The sequence below is a fragment of the Taeniopygia guttata genome, chromosome 33, assembly GCF_048771995.1.
Source record: "Taeniopygia guttata chromosome 33, bTaeGut7.mat, whole genome shotgun sequence".
NCBI lineage: Eukaryota > Metazoa > Chordata > Aves > Passeriformes > Estrildidae > Taeniopygia > Taeniopygia guttata.
In genome coordinates, this window is record NC_133058.1 from 2686137 (window position 1) to 2704375 (window position 18239).

General features: G+C 51.4%; 1 protein-coding gene and 1 long non-coding RNA gene across 2 annotated transcripts; one reads left to right on the forward strand and one right to left on the reverse strand.

Moving 5' to 3' along the window:
- Positions 1-212: 212 nt before the first annotated feature.
- LOC140681239 (serine/threonine-protein kinase pim-1-like) lies at positions 213-4866 on the reverse strand. The gene is made up of 6 exons (XM_072920716.1): positions 4851-4866; positions 1913-2178; positions 1675-1725; positions 1104-1470; positions 274-453; positions 213-238 (listed from the first exon to the last, which is right to left on the reverse strand). The coding sequence occupies exons 1-6, from the start codon at positions 4864-4866 to the stop codon at positions 213-215; spliced, it is 906 nt and encodes a 301-aa protein (XP_072776817.1).
- Positions 4867-11676: 6810 nt separating this feature from the next.
- On the forward strand, positions 11677-12928 carry LOC140681275 (uncharacterized). The gene is made up of 3 exons (XR_012052487.1): positions 11677-11836; positions 11927-11986; positions 12178-12928. It is a non-coding gene; the product is annotated as an uncharacterized lncRNA (long non-coding RNA).
- The last annotated feature ends 5311 nt before the right edge of the window (positions 12929-18239 follow it).

An 18239-nucleotide genomic window follows, 5' to 3' on the forward strand; every position in this document is an offset into this window, starting at 1 on the left:
GATAAGATCTTGGCACTCTGGGCAGAGAAACCAGAAACCACCGGTCAGCTAGAGAAGGCTCCTGTCTGCTTTGCCCCACTCTTCCCATGCCCAGGCCATGCTGCTTTTGTGCTCAGAGCTGTGCCTAAACTTTCCCATCAATTCCCTGTTGTGGAGGAGAGCAGGAGAGCAGGACATGTGGCACCTCCTCAGCGGCTGCCAGAGCGAGATGCTCACGAGCTGCTGCTGTCTCCCAGCACTGGTATTCCCCCGTGGCCAGAGATGAGGATCCACCTGGAGAGAGCCGCTGTGGCAGCGAGAGCTGATGGTCCCAGCTGATCTTCCGGCCCCTCCTGAAAGGGTGCTGCCCGCAGACCATCTGGTGCAGCAGGATGCCCAGGGACCAGATCATTGCTGCCTCGCCATGGTACCAGCCCAAGTGGGTCCATTCTGGGGGGCTGTATGACAGTGTTCCTGTGGAATACAGATGGAGTTCATCAGGGGGATGCTGCTGCTTCCAGAGCCTGGCCCCAGCATCCCTGGGCGTGCAGGGGCCGCCCCAGTGGCACACAGGGCGACTGCTGCACTCTCGCCAGCACCTGGGACTTGTGTACAAACTCAGGGCTGGACAAGAAGCCACTGGTGTTGGAAGAGGGCAGCAGAAGCCCCAGCAAGGCCTGACCGTGACATGCAAAGCAAAAACCCACTCAGGGCTGGGGGAAAAATAATCTCCTTATCCTCCCTGCCTGCAGTGCCCCAAAAATATTATGAAGCCAAGGCAAACAAGGTGAGTGGAGCAGCCCAAGCCCTTCCTCTCACCTGCACACCAAACTGGCTGGTGCACTGGTTCTGGCTCCCTCCTATGCTACCCCCACCCACGGGTGCTTTTGTCGGGCTGGCTGTTGCTGCTCCAACCCCAGCCCCAGGCAGAGTGGTGGGCAAAGGCTGCCAGTGGGGCTGGAAGATGCCTCCCCACCCAGCCCCGCTCAAAAGCAACTCAGGGGAAGGCTCAGTACTCTGACTGGCAGCAAAAGGGAGGATCCTCGCTGCCACACCCAGCTTGGCCTGTGAGATGTTGGGCCATGAGGTGGCGGGACCGGGAGCACACCCCTGCCCAGGCTCACCTGCAAAGTGAGTGTAGGCTGTGTCTTGCAGGTAGGTGCCGCAGCCAAAGTCGATCAATTTTGCCTGGCCAGTGGCCAGGTCAACCAGGATGTTCTCTGGTTTGATGTCGCGGTGCAGGACCCCTCGGCTGGTGCAGTGCCGCACGGCCTCCAGCACCTGGCGGAACAGCTGCCGTGCCACCTCTTCAGACAGGAACCTCCGTGCCCGAATGAAATGCAGGAGGTCCTGAGACCGCTCCGGCCGCTCCAGCACCATCACGATGTTGTTGGGGAGCTCAAGCCACTCCAGCAGCTGGACCACACCAGGGAAGCCAGTGGACACCTTGTCCAGCAGCACGATCTCCAGGGGTGCTCTGGTGCCGTCGGGCTGCGGGAGGACCACAGTGCCACCAGTGGGACCGATGTCCTGCCAGGGCTGGGGAACCGCTCAGCCAGCCCGGGATGCTCTGCGCCCTGCGCTGGCCCCACGCCCGCTCCCCATCGAGGGGTCCTGGTGGCTTCCCCCATGCCGGGCCTCACCTCATCCCCGCCCGGCACGGCCCGGCTGTTCCCGCTGGCCCCGCTCACTCACCAGCTCGTCCCAGTGCCGGACGCGGTTCCGTGGCACCCTTTTGATGGCCACCTGCAAACCAAAGGCACCACCGGGTTCAGCTCGCCGCCCGCCCTGCCGAGCCCCATCCTCCTCCTCCCTCCTCCTCCTCCTCCTCCTCCTCCTCCTCCTTCTCTTCCTCCTCCTCCGCCTCCTCCTCCTCCTGCATCCTCCTCCTCCTCCTCCTCCTCCTGCGCCCGCCGCCGGCCCCGCCGCTCACCGGGGCACCGTCCGAGAGCCGCGTGGCTGCGAAGACGCTGCCGAAGCCGCCGCGCCCCAGCAGCGAACCCACTCGGTAGCGCTGCTGCAGCGCCTCCTGCGCCTTCCCTGCGGGCGGGACGCGGCTGTCAGCGCTCGGCCCGGGGCCAGGAGCGGCCCCCGAGCGCCCCTCAACCGCCCCGGGCCGGCCATCCCCAGGCCTTCGGTCTCGGGAACGGGACACGGGAGGCTTGGGGCCGGCGGCCGCGCTGCTGAGCAGCGGCGGAGCTCGGGCCGGGGAAGCCGCGGCGGAGGCGGCAGCGGCCGTGCCGCGTGTGTCCTCCGCGGGGCCCGGGAGGAGCCGGGGCCGGGGCCGGGGCCGGGGCCGGGGCCGGGGCCGGGGCCGGGCTCGGGCCAGGCGGAGCCAAGGGGCGGCGATGCTGCCCCAGCCCCAGGCACTGATGCCCGCCCAGCAGCGCCACCGCCAGCACGCCCAGAGCCGGGCGGAGGCGAGACCGCGGCGGGGCGGGCGGGGGCGGGGACGGGGCAGCCCCGCCCGGGGCCGGGGGCGGGCCGGGGGCATGGCCCGGCCCGGCATGGGGGAGAAGGAGGCGGGGAGAGGGGAGGGACAGCGGGTGAGGGACACCAAGAGGAAGGTGTCCCACAGCGGGAGAGAAAGAAGAGAAAGAGAAAGAAGAGAAAAACTGCTTTTGCTGCCGCTGCTGCCGCCGCTGCTGCCGCCGCCGCCGCTGCTGCCTCTGCAACTGAAGCACCGAGGCCGTTTGTCCGCGTGTCCGTTCCCCGCTCGCCCCACGGCCGAGCCCCGCGCGCCCCGGGACAGCCCCTTCCTCTGTCCAAACACGGGAACTTTGCCGTGTTCAGCCCAGACCCAGAGTCCTGACTCCTGCCCAGGGGCACAGGAATCCCCTCGGCCGCTGCTGTGCACTGTCCCTGCTGAGGGTCAAACACTATCGGAGCGCATTCCCTGAATGCTGAATTTGTACCTGACCCAAGAACTGCACTTACCTATCCATCATTGATTTCCAAAATTAAAAAAAAAAACAAAAAAAAAAACCAGGGGAAGGTAAAATGTGTGTAGCTCATGCTATTTTAGAGTGTCTAAAACTTGCCAAATTGTGGATCTTAGAAGTGAGATCCATTTGCAATTAATGGGAGGGGGAAGTAGTGTAAGATGGAAAAGGGGAGCATAAAAATAAACAGAGAAAAACATCTTGGATTATTTCTTTCCATTTTCATTTCATTTTAAAAACTCTTTCAGTTTTCCCAGAATCTTCTCCACAATCCTGTTTGCTCTTTCCAAGAACCTTTGCTGGAGAATGAGGAAGCTTTGAGCAGTTTCTGGCACAAGATGTGCCACCAGCTGCAGCTTCTCTTGGCTTCCCACACCGTGTGTGCAGCTCGACTCTTGCAGAAAAGTGGGACAAATATTTGAAGAACTTTATAGCTTGTTCTTTCTTTTCCTTGTGGGCTGGGCAGTTGTGCCATTGGTGAGATTTTCATTGTTACTGTTCTACCCTAAGAAACCATGACGGGCTCCCAGGAATTGTCAGGGAATGCAGAGAAAGAATCTCCAGAGCCTGCAGCCAGAACTGGAGAGCAGTGTGATAATCGTTCCAACATCCCCATGGACATCTTGAAAATGATGTAGAAGATGAAAATGGGCTGACAGAGGGAGTTTGTTTCTGTGTTCAGTTTAGAAGCTTCCACCTCTTGAGCACTGATATAAATCAAGAGTACAATCAGTGCATGAAAAGCACCAGAACAAGCTGGTCCTCTCAGTGGATGGCTGAAAGAATCTGAAAAGGAAAAAAGCAGGGAATGATTTTGTGAACTTTCCCTGTACAATGGAACATTTTTACTAATAATTTCCAACCCATTCCCTCCGCTTTTGTCCTTCCTAACAAGGCCATTTTCATCCCAGATTCCCCATGAAGTAAGAACCCTGAGCTTGTGGAAGTGCCTGAAAGATGCCCTGTTCCTCTGCAGGGACACTCAGGCTGGAGCAGGAGCCCTCTCTGGGGAAGCCTCCACCGAGCTGGAATTTGTGCCCTGCTGGGAGAGGAGGAGGAGGGGGAGAAGGCTGGGCACTGTGTGGCAGGAGCAGGGATTTGGGCCGCAGGACATTCCGTCTGCGCCGCTGCCCCACAATGGGCGGGAACGCTGTGGGGATAACTGGGGGACACTGGAGCGGAATATGGATGGCACTGGGGGGAACTGGGAGGGCCTGGGAATTAACTCAGGTGTATTGGGAGGGACTGGGCTGTACTGGGATGTATTGGAGGGGCACTGGGGCTGTACTGGGCTGTACTGGGGATGAACTGGGCTGTGCTGGGAGGGATTTTAAGGGCACTGGGGCTGTACTGGGCTGTACTGGGGATGAACTGGGCTGTGCTGGGAGGGATTGGAGGGGCACTGAGGCTGTACTGGGCTGTACTGGGGATGAACTGGGCTGTACTGGGAGGGACTGGAGGGGCACTGAGGCTGTACTGGGGTGTACTGGGGATGAACTGGGCTGTGCTGGGAGGGATTGGAGGGGCACTGGGGCTGTACTGGGCTGTACTGGGGATGAACTGGGCTGTGCTGGGAGGGATTTTAAGGGCACTGGGGCTGTACTGGGCTGTACTGGGGATGAACTGGGCTGTACTGGGAGGGATTTTAAGGGCACTGGGGCTGTACTGGGCTGTACTGGGGATGAACTGGGCTGTGCTGGGAGGGATTGGAGGGGCACGGGGGATGTACTGGGCTGTACTGGGGATGAACTGGGCTGTGCTGGGAGGGATTGGAGGGGCATGGGGGATGTACTGGGCTGTACTGGGAGGGACTGGAGGGGTTGAATGGGCTGTTCCCGCCTCTGCTGCCTCCCATTTGCCGACGCTCCCGCCCATCACGGCCATCAACCAATCAGCGTCAGGGATCGATCATGGCTTTGGGGGCGGTACCTGGAGCCTGCGCCATCTTTTCTTTTGCCTACAACTCCCGTCATGCTCTGCGGCCCCATAGAGCCTCTTTAAAACCGGGACTACAACGCCCATCATGCCCCGCGCACCACAGACCCTCGGTATCCGCCCCCATCTGTCCCACAAGTGTCCCCCAGACCCTCCGGGATCCCCAAGTGCCCCTCAGCGCCCATTCAGGACCCTCAAAACTTCACTGGCAAAGTACAAAAGAACAAGAAACTTTGGAAAAGCATTTAATACAAAACCAATCCAGTTTAAATCACTTGTCATAGGAGTAACTTCATTCACTCAGCCCATTTAGTCTGGAAAGGTTTAAAGACTTAAGTTGTTCAGGTACCCAAAAATGTTCCATATAAAGAGCATTAGAAGGAGAGGAAGGAGAGACAGAGGAAGACAGAAGCTCCACAGTGTGGGAATCCAGGGCTTCCCTCTGGCTGCCCTGGATGGTCTGGGACCCTGGCAGGGGTCAGGAACCCCCTGTACAGAGCCCCCAGAGACACTGTCTCTGATCTCTGTCCATGGAAAAGAGTTTTCAATCCTACAGGATTAATTACAAGCTCTGAGTGTTTGATACGAGTAATAATTAAGTGTGGCACGAGTGCAAAAGTAAAATTTTAGGTTTCTAGATTAGGGGTTCAAAGGGGACAAGATGGAGGAATTGGGTGTGCCTTGTCCTTTCCCTCCTCCTTCATGCCCTCCATGTTTCACGGGAAAGGCCTCGCAGTGTTTTTCACAGACAGCGTCCGGACGTCCGTAATTCTTTGCTTTTTATCGTCTTGTAATTGTCATAACTCTTAAATTTTTATTACTCTAATTGTTAATTTATTACTCTAATTATTAAACTTTTTTCTTATTAAGTTATCAAACTCAGGGATGCTGAGAGGGACAGGAGGGGCTTTGGTGCGTCCTGGGGAGGTGAGGAAGGGATAAAGAGGGAGGTTTCAGGGGATCCTGAGTGGGCTGGGAGTGACCAGGAAGGTACTTGGAGGGGATTGGGTGTCTGTGAGAGTTTTTGGGGGGTCCTGACCCCTGTGGACCCCCCAGAGATGCCACTGGATGGTGCCGCAGCAAGATGCTGACAGGAACTGGGGACGCCGAGATGGGCTTCGCCTTCCTGGCACTGGGGATTGGGTTCTACCTACGCAAGAAGGTCAGGGGGTGCCCGGGGGTCGTGTCGCCTCTCCCCCAGAGTGTGTGTGCTCCCCCCGGGGCCCCCGGCCCGGTGTCACCCCCTTTTCTCTGCCCACAGAGCTCCTGAGCCACCGGCGGCCGCAGAGCTTCCCTGTGGCCTCGGGCCCAGCCGGGATCCCCCGCTCCATCCCCACGCTGATTTTGGGGGGTCCTGTGTCCCCCCAGCCCTGCTGTCACTCTGCCCCTGCCCGCCTGCTCCCAGTGTTCCCAGTAACGCTTCCCAGTTAAACCCAGCCCAGTTTATGGGGGCACTGGGGAGGGACTTGGGGGGAACCCACGGCGGGGCCGGCACTGGGCAGGGAGGGCGGGGTCCGGGTGGGGAACACTGCCTGCTGCGGGTCTGCCCGGCAACTGCTGAGTCATCAGCGCCGCTCTCTCTGATTGGCTGACTCGTGTCCACCGCATTCTCTGATTGGCTGAGGGCAACAGACCCAGCCCGGGCACAGGGAGGGAATTTATTAATTACCAACCAAACCCACGGGGACAACAGACCTGAAACGTAAACTTTAAGGCATTTCGAGATTTTGAGGAGCTAAGATTTTAGTTAGAAATAAGCCTTACTAGAGTTAATTAAAATAAGAATAATAAATGAGTAGGCCTTGATGAAGTTAGGAGTTAGTAGTTAACTAATAATTAATTGCTTGTCAGCACAATGTTTGGTTAGCTGGGTTTATAATGAAGAATATAGAAACTGATAAATAGCTTTTAGGAACATAAGACAATTGTGGGCCTCCTCTGTTCTGAAACCAATTGAAGACAAGGAATGGGAGTTCTACCAAGAGTTCATTTGTCATACTTGCATTGAAAAGGTAGAAAGGTCAGAACGAGGAAGACTTCATTGACTTCCTCATTTTGGGACCCCTCCCCATAAAAGGGACCACCGACCCATTTCAAGGGACAAACTACGCCTGCTGAATAGATTTTGGAGTGATTAGCATACAAAGCGGGGAATGGGATGTACCAAAATTATGAATATGTATTTGTATTTTGTGTATTCAATACTTGTATGGATAAAAAGACTCTGTAATCACCTGGAAGGTGCGGTGTGTATTTGGGAGCTATCCCGCACGCTGCCCGGCGTCGAATAAACATCCACTTTCTAACTTTAAACTGTTAGAGAGTTTTTGTCCGTCACAGTTGGATATCGATACTAGATCAATATCCATATTTTTTTAATAAATCACCAGACCAATTGGACAGGGCTTGGAGCAACCTGGCATAGTGGAAGGCAGGGGGCATGGAATGAGATGGTCATGAGTTCCTTCCTAAGCCAAACCATGCTAGGATTCTATGAGTGGGCTGCTGAACTTGGCCAAAAGAAGAGCTACATTGCCGAGGTGAAGTGAGAAGGGGGATTAGAGCCACCTGTGTTTGCCCTTTAAATCCCTTCCAACATCAATTCTGGGCTCTGTCTCTGGGTTTGGCCACAAAGGAGCCTTTGTTGTTCTTCAGTGGGGCTGAAATCTAAATCTCAGCAAGTGCAGCTCAGAGGGTGACACGTGCTGCCGCTGGGGCCACTGTGTGGACTTGTTTTCAGAAAAATGGGAGATGCAGAGGAGAGAGAGGTTCCTGGATACAGTAACTCTACCTACACCTGGAACTGAGGCATCTGCCCAGGGATTTCATATTCACCGACTGGGAAGGAAATCGAATCAGGGCTTGCTAATTTTCATGAAGTCAAACACCTGGGATTCACTTCAGACTTGCATTTTCCTGGAAGAATTCAACACAAGCGCTGTATATTTATACACAGGCACTGGACTTTTCTGTTGTTTGATGAGACTACAATTTGTCTTTCTCTTGTGGTTCCTGAAATCCTTCCTCTCCCGAGGTTTGCAGTTGAATTACCAACCTCTACCCCAGGAATATTCATCTGTCATATTTTGGATATTGTTGTTCTTCAAAGGAAAGCAAACAATGCGATTTTAAGCCAGGCCTCTTCCCAGGAAGATTTGATTGGAACCAAGTCCTGCCTCAGATCCAATCTCATCTCCATTGTTGTGTACGTCTATTAATTTTCCCATCATTGCTTTTCCATTTCTTATTACTATGCAGCTCAGTCTTGAACACCATCATTCAGAACTACACAGAAGTCACATACTGCTGCTTCCCTATTCCTATCTGCTTGTTACCTAATCCCACCCAGCTCTCTATTGAACATCTGCTTTTACCTGGGCTGACAGGTGTGTTTTTTAGCAGAAAATACTGCAAATCAGGGATGCAGAATTTCTCCTTACTCTGTGAATCTGATCAGGGTCCTTCCAATGTGTCACTGAACATGTGAATTCTCCCTTTCTCCCAACAACCCCCAGTGCTGGTTTTGGCTAAGATAAATCAGACAGCGCTGTTTGGAGTCACTCCCCACCTGCTTTTCCATCTCATGCAGCGGCTGGGGTCGGATGGCTGGTTGGGTTGTGCAGACATTGCACTGCACCTTCCCCTGCTGGTGCCCAGCCTGGATCAGGGCAGGTTGGATGCCACATGGGATCCATCCTTTGCCATGCCATGTGATCCTCCATGCAGTAGGGATAACAAGCCCAGCACTGGGGAACCCCAGGTGCTGCAGCAGTGATATTTTTGGGAGAAACACGGAGCTGTGCACGGCCAGCTTGAAGTCTGCAGTGGTGTGAGCACCAGGCCTGCCATGCTGAGCCCAGGGCCACAAGCAGTGCTCACCATGGCTGGGACACTGAGTCAAGGAGCTTTGCAAGAATTGTTTAGCTTGGAAAAGCTCTCAAAGCTCATGGAGTCCAACCATTCCCGCAGCAGTGCCAAGCTCACCACTGAACCATGTCCCCAGGTGCCACATCCTCACCTCCTTTAAATGCCTCCAGAGATGGTGACTCCAGTGCTCTGGACAGCCTGTGCCACTGCTGGACAGCTCTTTGGTGAGGAAATTTTCCTAATATCCAATCTAAGCTTCCACTGGTGCAACTTGAGGCTGTTTCCTCTTGTCCTGTTGGTTGTTACCTGGGAGAAGACTCTGTGCACACACACACAGACACAGAGAGGGACAGATGGGCACAAGGCATGGGAATTCCCTTTGACTCCTCAAGCACAAACCTAGGGGGATGGTCCTGTTTTTTGCACAGCAGATAAAAACTGAAGCAGTGAGCTGTATCCTAACCAGGGAGATGGGGTAGAAAGATGCTTTGAAAGGGGATAAAACTTGCTGCCAGGCTTTCCTCCATGAGCAAGTCCCATTTCTTTCTCTCTTTTTAATTTTTTTTTTCTTTTGGTTCTGTGTTATTCCTCCGTGGGCAGGAGGCTGCAGGCATTTCAATTTTTTTCAAGTTCTTGTTACAAAAAGGGCCCAAAATATGTTCTCTTCTCAGAGGCAGTAAACAGCAAGTGCACAGTGCAGCTTCTCTAAGCCTCTCTTCTCCTGTCTCAGGGAGAAAGGAGTTCTCCAAGCCCTAGAGCCTGAGTTGTGTGAGCATGAATTAACCAGGAATGTTCAAGAATTATTCCTGAATAATTCATGAACCTGAATTAATCATGCATTTTCATGAATTATTCATGAATAACTCATGGAAATGCAAGGTTTATTCATGCTCCAAAAAACCCAAGGCTTTTTCCCTTCTCTTCTGCTTTCTCTCCCTGTAAGAAACAGACCTGAAACAAGCTAAGGAAAAAAATAATATATGTATATGGGAAAAGAACAGGAATAATAATGCTGAAACAAAACAACCGGGACAAAAGAATGCAAAAGCTCTTTCTTTCCTTTGCAGGGGGGACAGCAGGTGGGAGCTTTCCAAGCCAGACAAAGGAGACCTGACAAGGACCTGTGGTGAAGGGACAAACACAAGGCAAGGAAGTGTCCGGTCACCTCCTCTGCTGGAACAGGCAGCAGAGACCTGGAGAGACAGGAGACATCTTGCAAGACTCAACACCTGGAGCAGTGCTAACCAGGCAAGGAGCAGCTCTGTTGCTATCAGGATTGTGATCTCTCTTTTTTCTTTCTCTGTTTTTGTGTTTGTGTAGTTTTGTTGCTTTCCTAAGGGTAAATGAACAACTGGTTTGGGGAAGGAAGATCACTGTGTTTTCTTTAAATGTTAAAGGAAAATCCCCTAGAGAGCTGTTTGGGCTGGGATTGTTTGCTGTCTGGAATGTGAGCTCTGTTTCTGAGAGGGAGAGGGCTCAGCTATGCATTTATCCCAGTTTCTGCTCTGTAGCCTTCCCTGCGTTAGGGAGAGGGCTGGGGGCAGCTGCCTGTTTCGGGGAAGGATGTAGGGAGACAGGCACACAGATCATTTGTGTATGGTGCTTCCTGATAAAAAAAAATCAATGCCAGGGTGTGTATCAGTCAGGAGAAAAGGGCTGGAGAAAACCAGGTGTGAGACTGTGCCAGCAGGGCAGACTGACAGGTCTGGGGAGAGTTACAGTTCCTGCAGGGAGCTTTGCTGCAACTGATGGTGGCTGAGATAGGGAAAGAGAAAGTTCTTCAGGGTGAACTTGAACCTTCCAAGTGAGAGGAATCAAATCCAGGCAGGACTTTAATGGGGGTGTGGAGAGAAAACAAGAAACTGGAATAAATTGGGTCCTAGCTGCCCTTTCTGCCAGCTCCAACTCTCCTCTGCCTACCCCAGCTTCCTCCCATTTTCTTTGGACACTGTGGCCATTCTTCACTGGCCACAGCACATGGGCCCAGCCTTGTCCCCAGAACTCTTCTGCCAAATGCTGCTGCCGAGCAGAGCAGGCAGGACTGGGGTGATGCTGCCTGGGCCCTTAGGAGCTGGGAAGAAACTGCTCCTGAGCTCAGCAGCCCTCGGCTCCTCAGCTGCTCCTCTGGCATGGGAGATTTTGGAAATCACCACCAGCCTGGCTCTCCAGTTTTTCCGATGGCTGAAGTCTGCAGCTCCAGGGGCAGAAAGGGAAAGCTCAGTGGGCAGAGCCGTGGGCCAGGACTTAGGATCCAGCTCCTTGCAGCTTTGTTGCTTGACTGCCTTAGACATATCTATCACTGGTCTGTGCCTCAGTTTCCCCATGGGTGAAATGAAGGGAATTTTCTGTTCTCCTTATCAAAGCATTTTGATGTTTACTGGGGGAAATAATTGTGGAGGCAAGGGAACAATCATTTCCTGGAATACCCCTGGGTCTTTTTGAGTCTCTTCTCTGCACTGCCTTGATATCACACAGACACAGCCCTGCACTGGAGCAAACTGCTGGAGATCCACTGAAGTCATTTGAGCTGTGATGGCTCACAGGGGCAGAGGAGCCAGCCTGTGTCTGCTCAGTGGCTTGTTCAGCATCTGCTCAAAGTGTCAGCTGTGAGGGCTGGCCCTGCCTGATCCCAGGTGAGACCTGCCATGGCTGTCACTGCAAAGGACACTTGGATGCACTGAAGGCATGTGGTGCTGTGCTCAGTCAGACCCAAGACAGCCTCCTAGCAAAGGGCTTTAGGATAAGGCAAGCTCAGAAAGGTGGGAATGGGAACAGAGAAATGAAATAACTGGTAGAGAAAATGTAAGGCCAAGTATTTTATATCTGCAGGTGGTGCTGGCCTGGGTAAGCACATCTTGTGAACACTCCCACCCACAGGAGAGCCCAGACCCCTGTGGTGACATTCCCACACTGTCCCTCTGCTCCAGGTGGCAGCCCTGATGTCAGCCAAGCTCTACGTGCTCATCACTGGCCCGACGGCAGCCGGGTTATCGACATCGAGAACATCAAGGAGCCCCGCAAGCCCTTCCACCTCTGCCCTGTGGGGGAGCAGGTCCTGGCCCGCTGCCCTGGATTCAGTGGGCTGTACTGGGGTGTGGTGGAAGGCATAAGTGGTAAGTGACACCCCCCTGGCCTGGGTTTGCAATCTGGGGCTGCTCAGGAGCAGAAGGAGTTTAGTTCTGAAAGATCTTCTCTTCCTACAGAGCACAAAGGTATTTTGGAGAAGAAGCTGCTGGAAGATCGACAGCTCCTGGAGAAGTTAAGTGAGTAAGGGCTTTTGAAAATTGCACCTTTCAACTTCCATGGAGCTTTTTGGGTGGGAGGATGCTGAGCATGTTGTAGTCCCATCATAAATTTCACATCATTGCAATCAGTGTACAAAGCACTGAGTGGGAGTGGAAGACAGACACGCTGCTGTCCCATTGCTCATCCTGAGTATCTCCCTTCCTTTCAGAAGAAGAACCAGCTGTCCACAGCATGATGCCATCCCCACCAAAAAAATCCAGGAAAACCTTTCCAAAATGGACCTCAGGGAATGCATCCAGGAAATACCCCAGTGACAGGAACTCTCCTGCAAAGCCACTGCTGAGGGTGGCTGAGGCCAGCCTGCCCCGTGATGCCAGCAGCTCCTCCATCAAGGACAGGCGTGTCCTGGGAAGCGTGGCAGGGAGTCCCTGCTCACTGGCAGCTCCCCCCACCCAGCCAGTGCCTTCACACCTCCATCCACCTTCATCACCATGGCCATGCCAGGGCCAGGGACTTCCCAGAGTGAAGAGGACAGGGCTGGCCCAGCTGCCAGAGGTAACCTTGGGTTCTGGCTCTGCTGCCTGGTCCTGAGTGACAGGGTGGGATGGGGACTTGCAGAGCAGTCAGAAAACCTCTGCTTTGCTCCAGGGCTGTATGGGTTTGTCTCAGGGCTACAGAGGTTAGAGATGGCATTTCCTGGTCCTTTCCACCTGGGAGATCTGTTCCAGGAGGGCTGTCTAAAGGGAGATGCCTGTATGTAGGGTATGGTCTCTGCTCTGTCAGGCACCAGCTGTTTCCTGGGCTAGCAGTTCTCTCCCCCCAAGCCAAAAGACAATCTGAATGAATGAATGCCTGAATAACTGAAATTCCCAAAAGCCCTGTGTCTCCATTAGTCAAACCTTCTCAGATTTGCCTATTTCCCTATTTTTCCACCCACTACTGCACCCATTAAATGCACTTATGAAAATGTGCTAGTGTCTTATTTACCGCTGACTAACAGCAGCATCCAGAGATGATTTGGCTCTACTTGCCTTGCCCCCACCATATAATTTGCACTTAGAACAGAAGCCCTTGAGATGCCACTTTTTTCTAATAACAAATCCCCATTGATCAGTCCTGGAAAGCCTGTCTGGATCACTGCTATGCAAATGGAATAAGGTGTTGCCATGCAATCTAGCAGGGGTGCTTAGATAATATGTTCTGGAGACAGAGGGGTTCAGGACCTTTTCAACAGCTGATTTTTCAGCTTGTCTCTCACCCTTCCTGCAGATTATGTTGCCCTTGCAATGAAGAGGAAGCCAGATGGCATCTTGTCCCCGTGCCAACAGCAGATCTGTCTGAACAGGTGACACCTGAAAGCACAATAAAGAGCCTGAATGTTTCACACCACACATATTGATTTCTGTCCACACTGTCTCCATTCTCTGGCAGTGCTTGCTTTGAGTAGATGTTCATGGAGGTTAAACCCAAAGCACAGAAGATAACAGAAGGTTGTGTGGGCACACACAGCAAGAAATGAGCCTGTGCTCTGATTCCATGGCGGGTCAGTGGGAGGTCCCCCATATCTGTGTGCCAGGGGGATGCAGAGGAGTTTGTGCACATTGAGAACCCTTCATGTTCCCTCTCAGTCTGTTTCATTCTTGTTGCAAATGAAACCAGAATTGACTTCGCTTTGAATTCCAGATAATTCTCCTCAGGAATGGATTTGAATGTGAGCACAAAGCTGTTTGTGGCAGTGCTGTTTAACTTGCTTGTTTCTTCCAGCCGTGAGGAGCGCAAGATTGATGCTTTGCAAGAGATGGATGGCTTTGAAAGGGCTCACAAAAATGTCAGTCCTGGTGAGATGGAAAGGTAATTAGCAAAAGAAGGCACTTGTTCATAACTGTGTTCTCCTTCTCACTACAAAAGTGAGCAGTGAGATCACAGATGGGTGACAAAGTGGGGCAATTTTAAACTCCAAAGTTGCTGAGTCTCTTTGCAATCAAGCCAGGTGTTTCTGATTGTAGGGCTTAGATTTAGAGATGCAAGAAGGCTCTAAAACAGTGCAGAAACGACAAAGCTCTTGCCTATAACAATCAAAACATGGCTGTGTGTTCCTTGTCTTATTGCTCATTACTTTGATGGCCAGTATACAGTGATAAAATGATGCTAGGGACGGTTTTCTTGCCAAGAAATGGGTGCCAAAAAAATTCAAGTTATGGTTCTTGCATTGTCATTTCCCACAAGTCTGTTGTTTAATACCACAAATATATGTGTCCTGGGACTTGCAAGACAGGCTTTATGTCTTTCCTTACAAATAAGAAGAAAACTGAGCATCAAAGTCTCCATGTATGCATGCCAAGGGGGAGTTGAGGGTTAAACTGAACATTCCTGAGAACTGAAAAGTCCAGATCATGTCACTTTTCTCTCCTGCCTTACTCCTCACCCAGGAATAGCTGGAAGGGCTGATAGTCTGTCAGAGGAGTTGTCCTGCCCTGCTGGCAGAAGGCATCTAATCACTGCTTGGGTGGAGGAGTGACATCCAGAGTGAGGACATGGTGTCTTCTTGCCTTTGCACAAGCGTCTTTAATTTTTCAGGGTGGAGAAGATGGAGCAGCTGGAAAGGATGGTGTTGGACCTCCAACAGGACGTCCTCTCTCTGAAGAAGAAGGTGCAGAGGCTGGAATCCCTGTCCTTCCAGGAGGAGCCCCACCGACAGCCGTGTGAGGTGGTGGAGCTCTTCAACGGCTACACCAAGGAGCAGCTCAAAGAGACCATCAGGTTTGACCAGAAAATCAGCACAGCCTGCAAGACTCTGCTCTACAAACTCTTCACCTCCGACTACATCCAGAGCCACTCCATCACAGGGCGCAGGGGCAACACCTTCCGGGAGGCCAAGCCCATGATGGACGAACGCTGCATCAAAATCATCCGGGTGCTGCTGAAGCAGAAGTTTGGGGATCACCTCAGTGACACCGTGATCACAGAGAAGATCCAGAACGTGCAGAAAGCCCTGAGGCAGAAGTTTAAGACAGAATGTCTCTGAGGAGTGGAGAATTTGGTGTCTCCTCCTGCCATTCCGTGTGTGTCCCTGAGCAGCCTTCCCAGGAGAGATGAGCCGAGCAGCTGCTGCTCAGTAGATTTCCCCCAGGGAGCCAGCCCAAGTAAACCACGTGCTGAACACAGCTCAAACACTGCCAAACCTCTGCCCCCATTAACTGAGCAGGAACTGGGCCCAGCTTGGCTCGGTTTTTGCACTCTACAAGTTCCTTCCCATCCAGTCTGTGTGAGAACCTCACTGTGGGTGCATGGAATCACCTCTACGACTCTGATGGTGCTCAAAGGCTTCAGGGCTCCATTTGAGTCCAAGAATGGGTCAGAAAGGTAGCCTTGTTCCACACTGCAGAAATGTTGGCTTTGGGATGGGGAATCCAGCTGCAGACAGCCTGTGTCACCCAATGTGGCTTCTCTCTCTCTGCCTCTGGTTGCCTCATTCTGCCTGTGGGACAATATTTACTCTTTCCTCACAGTGAATGTTTTATTTCCATCACTAAAGAAAGGCAGACTCATTAAAATGACACCTTTAAACATTCAGAAAAAGATATCTTGATTTTTTTCTGCCTATTTGAATGTAGCTAAAAGGAGGAGTTGTCTTCCCTAACAAAAGCCTGCTGAACAAGAGAAAGGGTCACCCATGAAAGTTACATTAATTTTCCTTTCTAGATCAGATTATTTCCATACAAGAAAAATCCCTTACATTTTTATGACACAAGAGTGAGGGATGGAGGACAAAATATGGCCCAACTTTGCTTCAAAGATACACATATTGTGGACACTGTCAGTGTTATTTAAATACAGTATTTTTATCCTAGATAAGAAATGCCGAGTACAACCAGACACTTTGCTGAGGGACTACAGAGAAGTTCTAGAAAGACACATCTTTTCCTAAATAATTCAGAGCTGGAGTGTGGGTGGGTTAAAATTGTTCTAAGCATTAAAAGAATGAGATGCTGACACCAGTCCAGCACTTAACAGAAGTGTTGCAAAATACCAAACATTCCCTTTTACAGAGGATTCTCTGACAAGGAATTGGTTTTCTCAGCTTAATTTTTAAATTTTTAAGAAAAGAAATGCCAGTTGGTTTGCATTAATCAAAACATTTGATTTAATTTATATGTTTTGTTGTGTTTTCAAGTATTGAATTTCTTCACAGTTACATGAGAAATAATAATGCAAAATAAATGTATTGGAGAAACAAGGAGCTGTTTTGAAAGGGGGGGGTGGGTGGGGGGAAAGAAAGGTGTTCTTCTCAGAATTTTCCTCCCCCTTCAGCCTTTATTTTTGAGCTCATCCATTAAAGTGGAGTTAATGCTGTGATGTATTTTGATTTTGGAGGGAGATAGGCTTGCCAATGTTTCTAGCACTATTTTCATCAGATGTTTTTAACAGTCATGTTAAATTGCAGAAGTAACAACTAAAGACATTCCTTTTGTTCTCCCAATGCAATGCTTTTCCTAACTATTGTGCAAACACATTGGTGATGATTTCTGCTTTGTAGGGAGCTTGGCCTGAGCAGCAGCTGGAGCACGTCTGCTGTGGTCACTTAGAGCCCAGAGTGCAGCTAGTCCTGGAAAATACACTGAAACTGAGCAGAACTGCCCCAAAACCTCCTCAGTGCAGAAACACACCAGCCCTGCCAGAAACCTGGGACCTTCCCACCGCAGGCCTTAGGCTGGAATCACTGCTCAGGGTGATGTTTTGAATGTTAACTTATCAGAGAGAAGATTGAGGAGGCACAACCTTGTCCTGCAGAACCTTGTTCCACCCCCTGCCATGGGCAGGGACACCTTCCACTGTCCCAGGTTCCTCCAAGCCCTGCCCAACCTGGCCTTGGATGTAAAGATGTTTATTTGTATTCCATGGACAGATTCAAGCGAGATCTCTTTGGTTGCTCTTGGGGGATGAAGTTTATTCAGGACGCAGAGAGGCTCTGCCTCGAGCTGCCAGACACAGCACGTGGCTGGGCCTCGGGTGATGGGGGAGGGGAGAGACAGAGAGGGGAGCAGGGACTCCCGGAGGACTCTCCAGGAGGAGAAGGGAAGATCCAAGAGAGCGTCCAGCCCCCCGGAGAGCCTTTATCAAAGGGGGCTCCAGGGTGGGCTGGAGCAGGACCTGGGCCAATGGGGTCACAGGCACCTGATGGTTCAGGGGAGGGTTACAGGTGTGGGGTGAACCATACATTCTGGGGGGTGAGATGGAACAGTCCATTTGGCCTTTGGACCCCGTTGTAGGTGAGGGTAATTGTCCAGCCAGTGGGGGCGTTATATTCGTCCTGGCTGTACTATTGTGGTTCTTAATCATATTTATCTACCCTTCCCAACATCTCCCCTTTTTTCACTGAACCATTTGAAATATTAAATATTGACTTAACAACTATTTTCTGCACACTTGGAGGTGTACAGGGTATTGTTACTAGAACTATACTTATTTCTACTGGAACAGTCAAGCTTATTTTACAGAGTTCCTTTAGCCAAGGTGCAAGGCTCAAACCATTAATTCAACTGTGTAGCTGAGATGGCTTTATTGTTATTAAATCACTGATTATAGTAGGGGAGGCATTGTCAGAATTTTTTGGAAAAGGTCTTATAATTAAACGGGTTGAAAAAGGTTTGTTAGGGTTTGTGTTAGATATATAGGTGGTCTTAGAGCTTGCAGGCTTGGCTAAAGCTACTCGGCATTTGTCCTTGGTTGAATTACAAGTAAAACTTCAATATAAAAACTGAAACAGAAGAGCAAAAACAACATGCACGCATATAAGCGATAAAAAGTCCACTTTTCTCTCGATGACGCAGCGTGGTTCAGGTCTGGGTGCTGGCTTCTTGGCTTGTACTTGCAGAAGCACTGTCTGGTGTGGGGGTGCCAGCGGATTTCGGTGCATGGTAAGGCTTCACATTCTTTCCTGGGACCAACTTGAGTTGTCCACCTGTGGAAACACAAGAAAAACCTTTTCCCCACGTTAGAAGACTGTGTGGACCTTGTATATGTCCTGAATCTAAGATTTTGAGTAAAGCTGGGGGGTGCCCTTTTATTTTTACTTTTTTGGTGTTCAGGAAATGTCTATAAATTTGGAGGCGAGGCTCTCCTGCAGAGCTACTTAGAAAATTGTGAGCATATAGAGCCTTATTAGACCTCTTCTGAGGTGTAGCCTGATCTACTCCCCCTTTCTTTAGATTTAAGATGTGTTTTAGGGTTTGGCGTGTTTTTTCTATGGTACCTTTTAACAGTGGTTTA

Coding starts and splice junctions, on each gene's coding strand:
- LOC140681239 (XM_072920716.1), bottom strand. Junction 1,726..1,912: donor GGCTCTCGGACGGTGCCCCG/GTGAGCGGCGGG, acceptor TTTGGTTTGCAG/GTGGCCATCAAAAGGGTGCC. Junction 1,471..1,674: donor TCCGGCACTGGGACGAGCTG/GTGAGTGAGCGG, acceptor GTCCTCCCGCAG/CCCGACGGCACCAGAGCACC.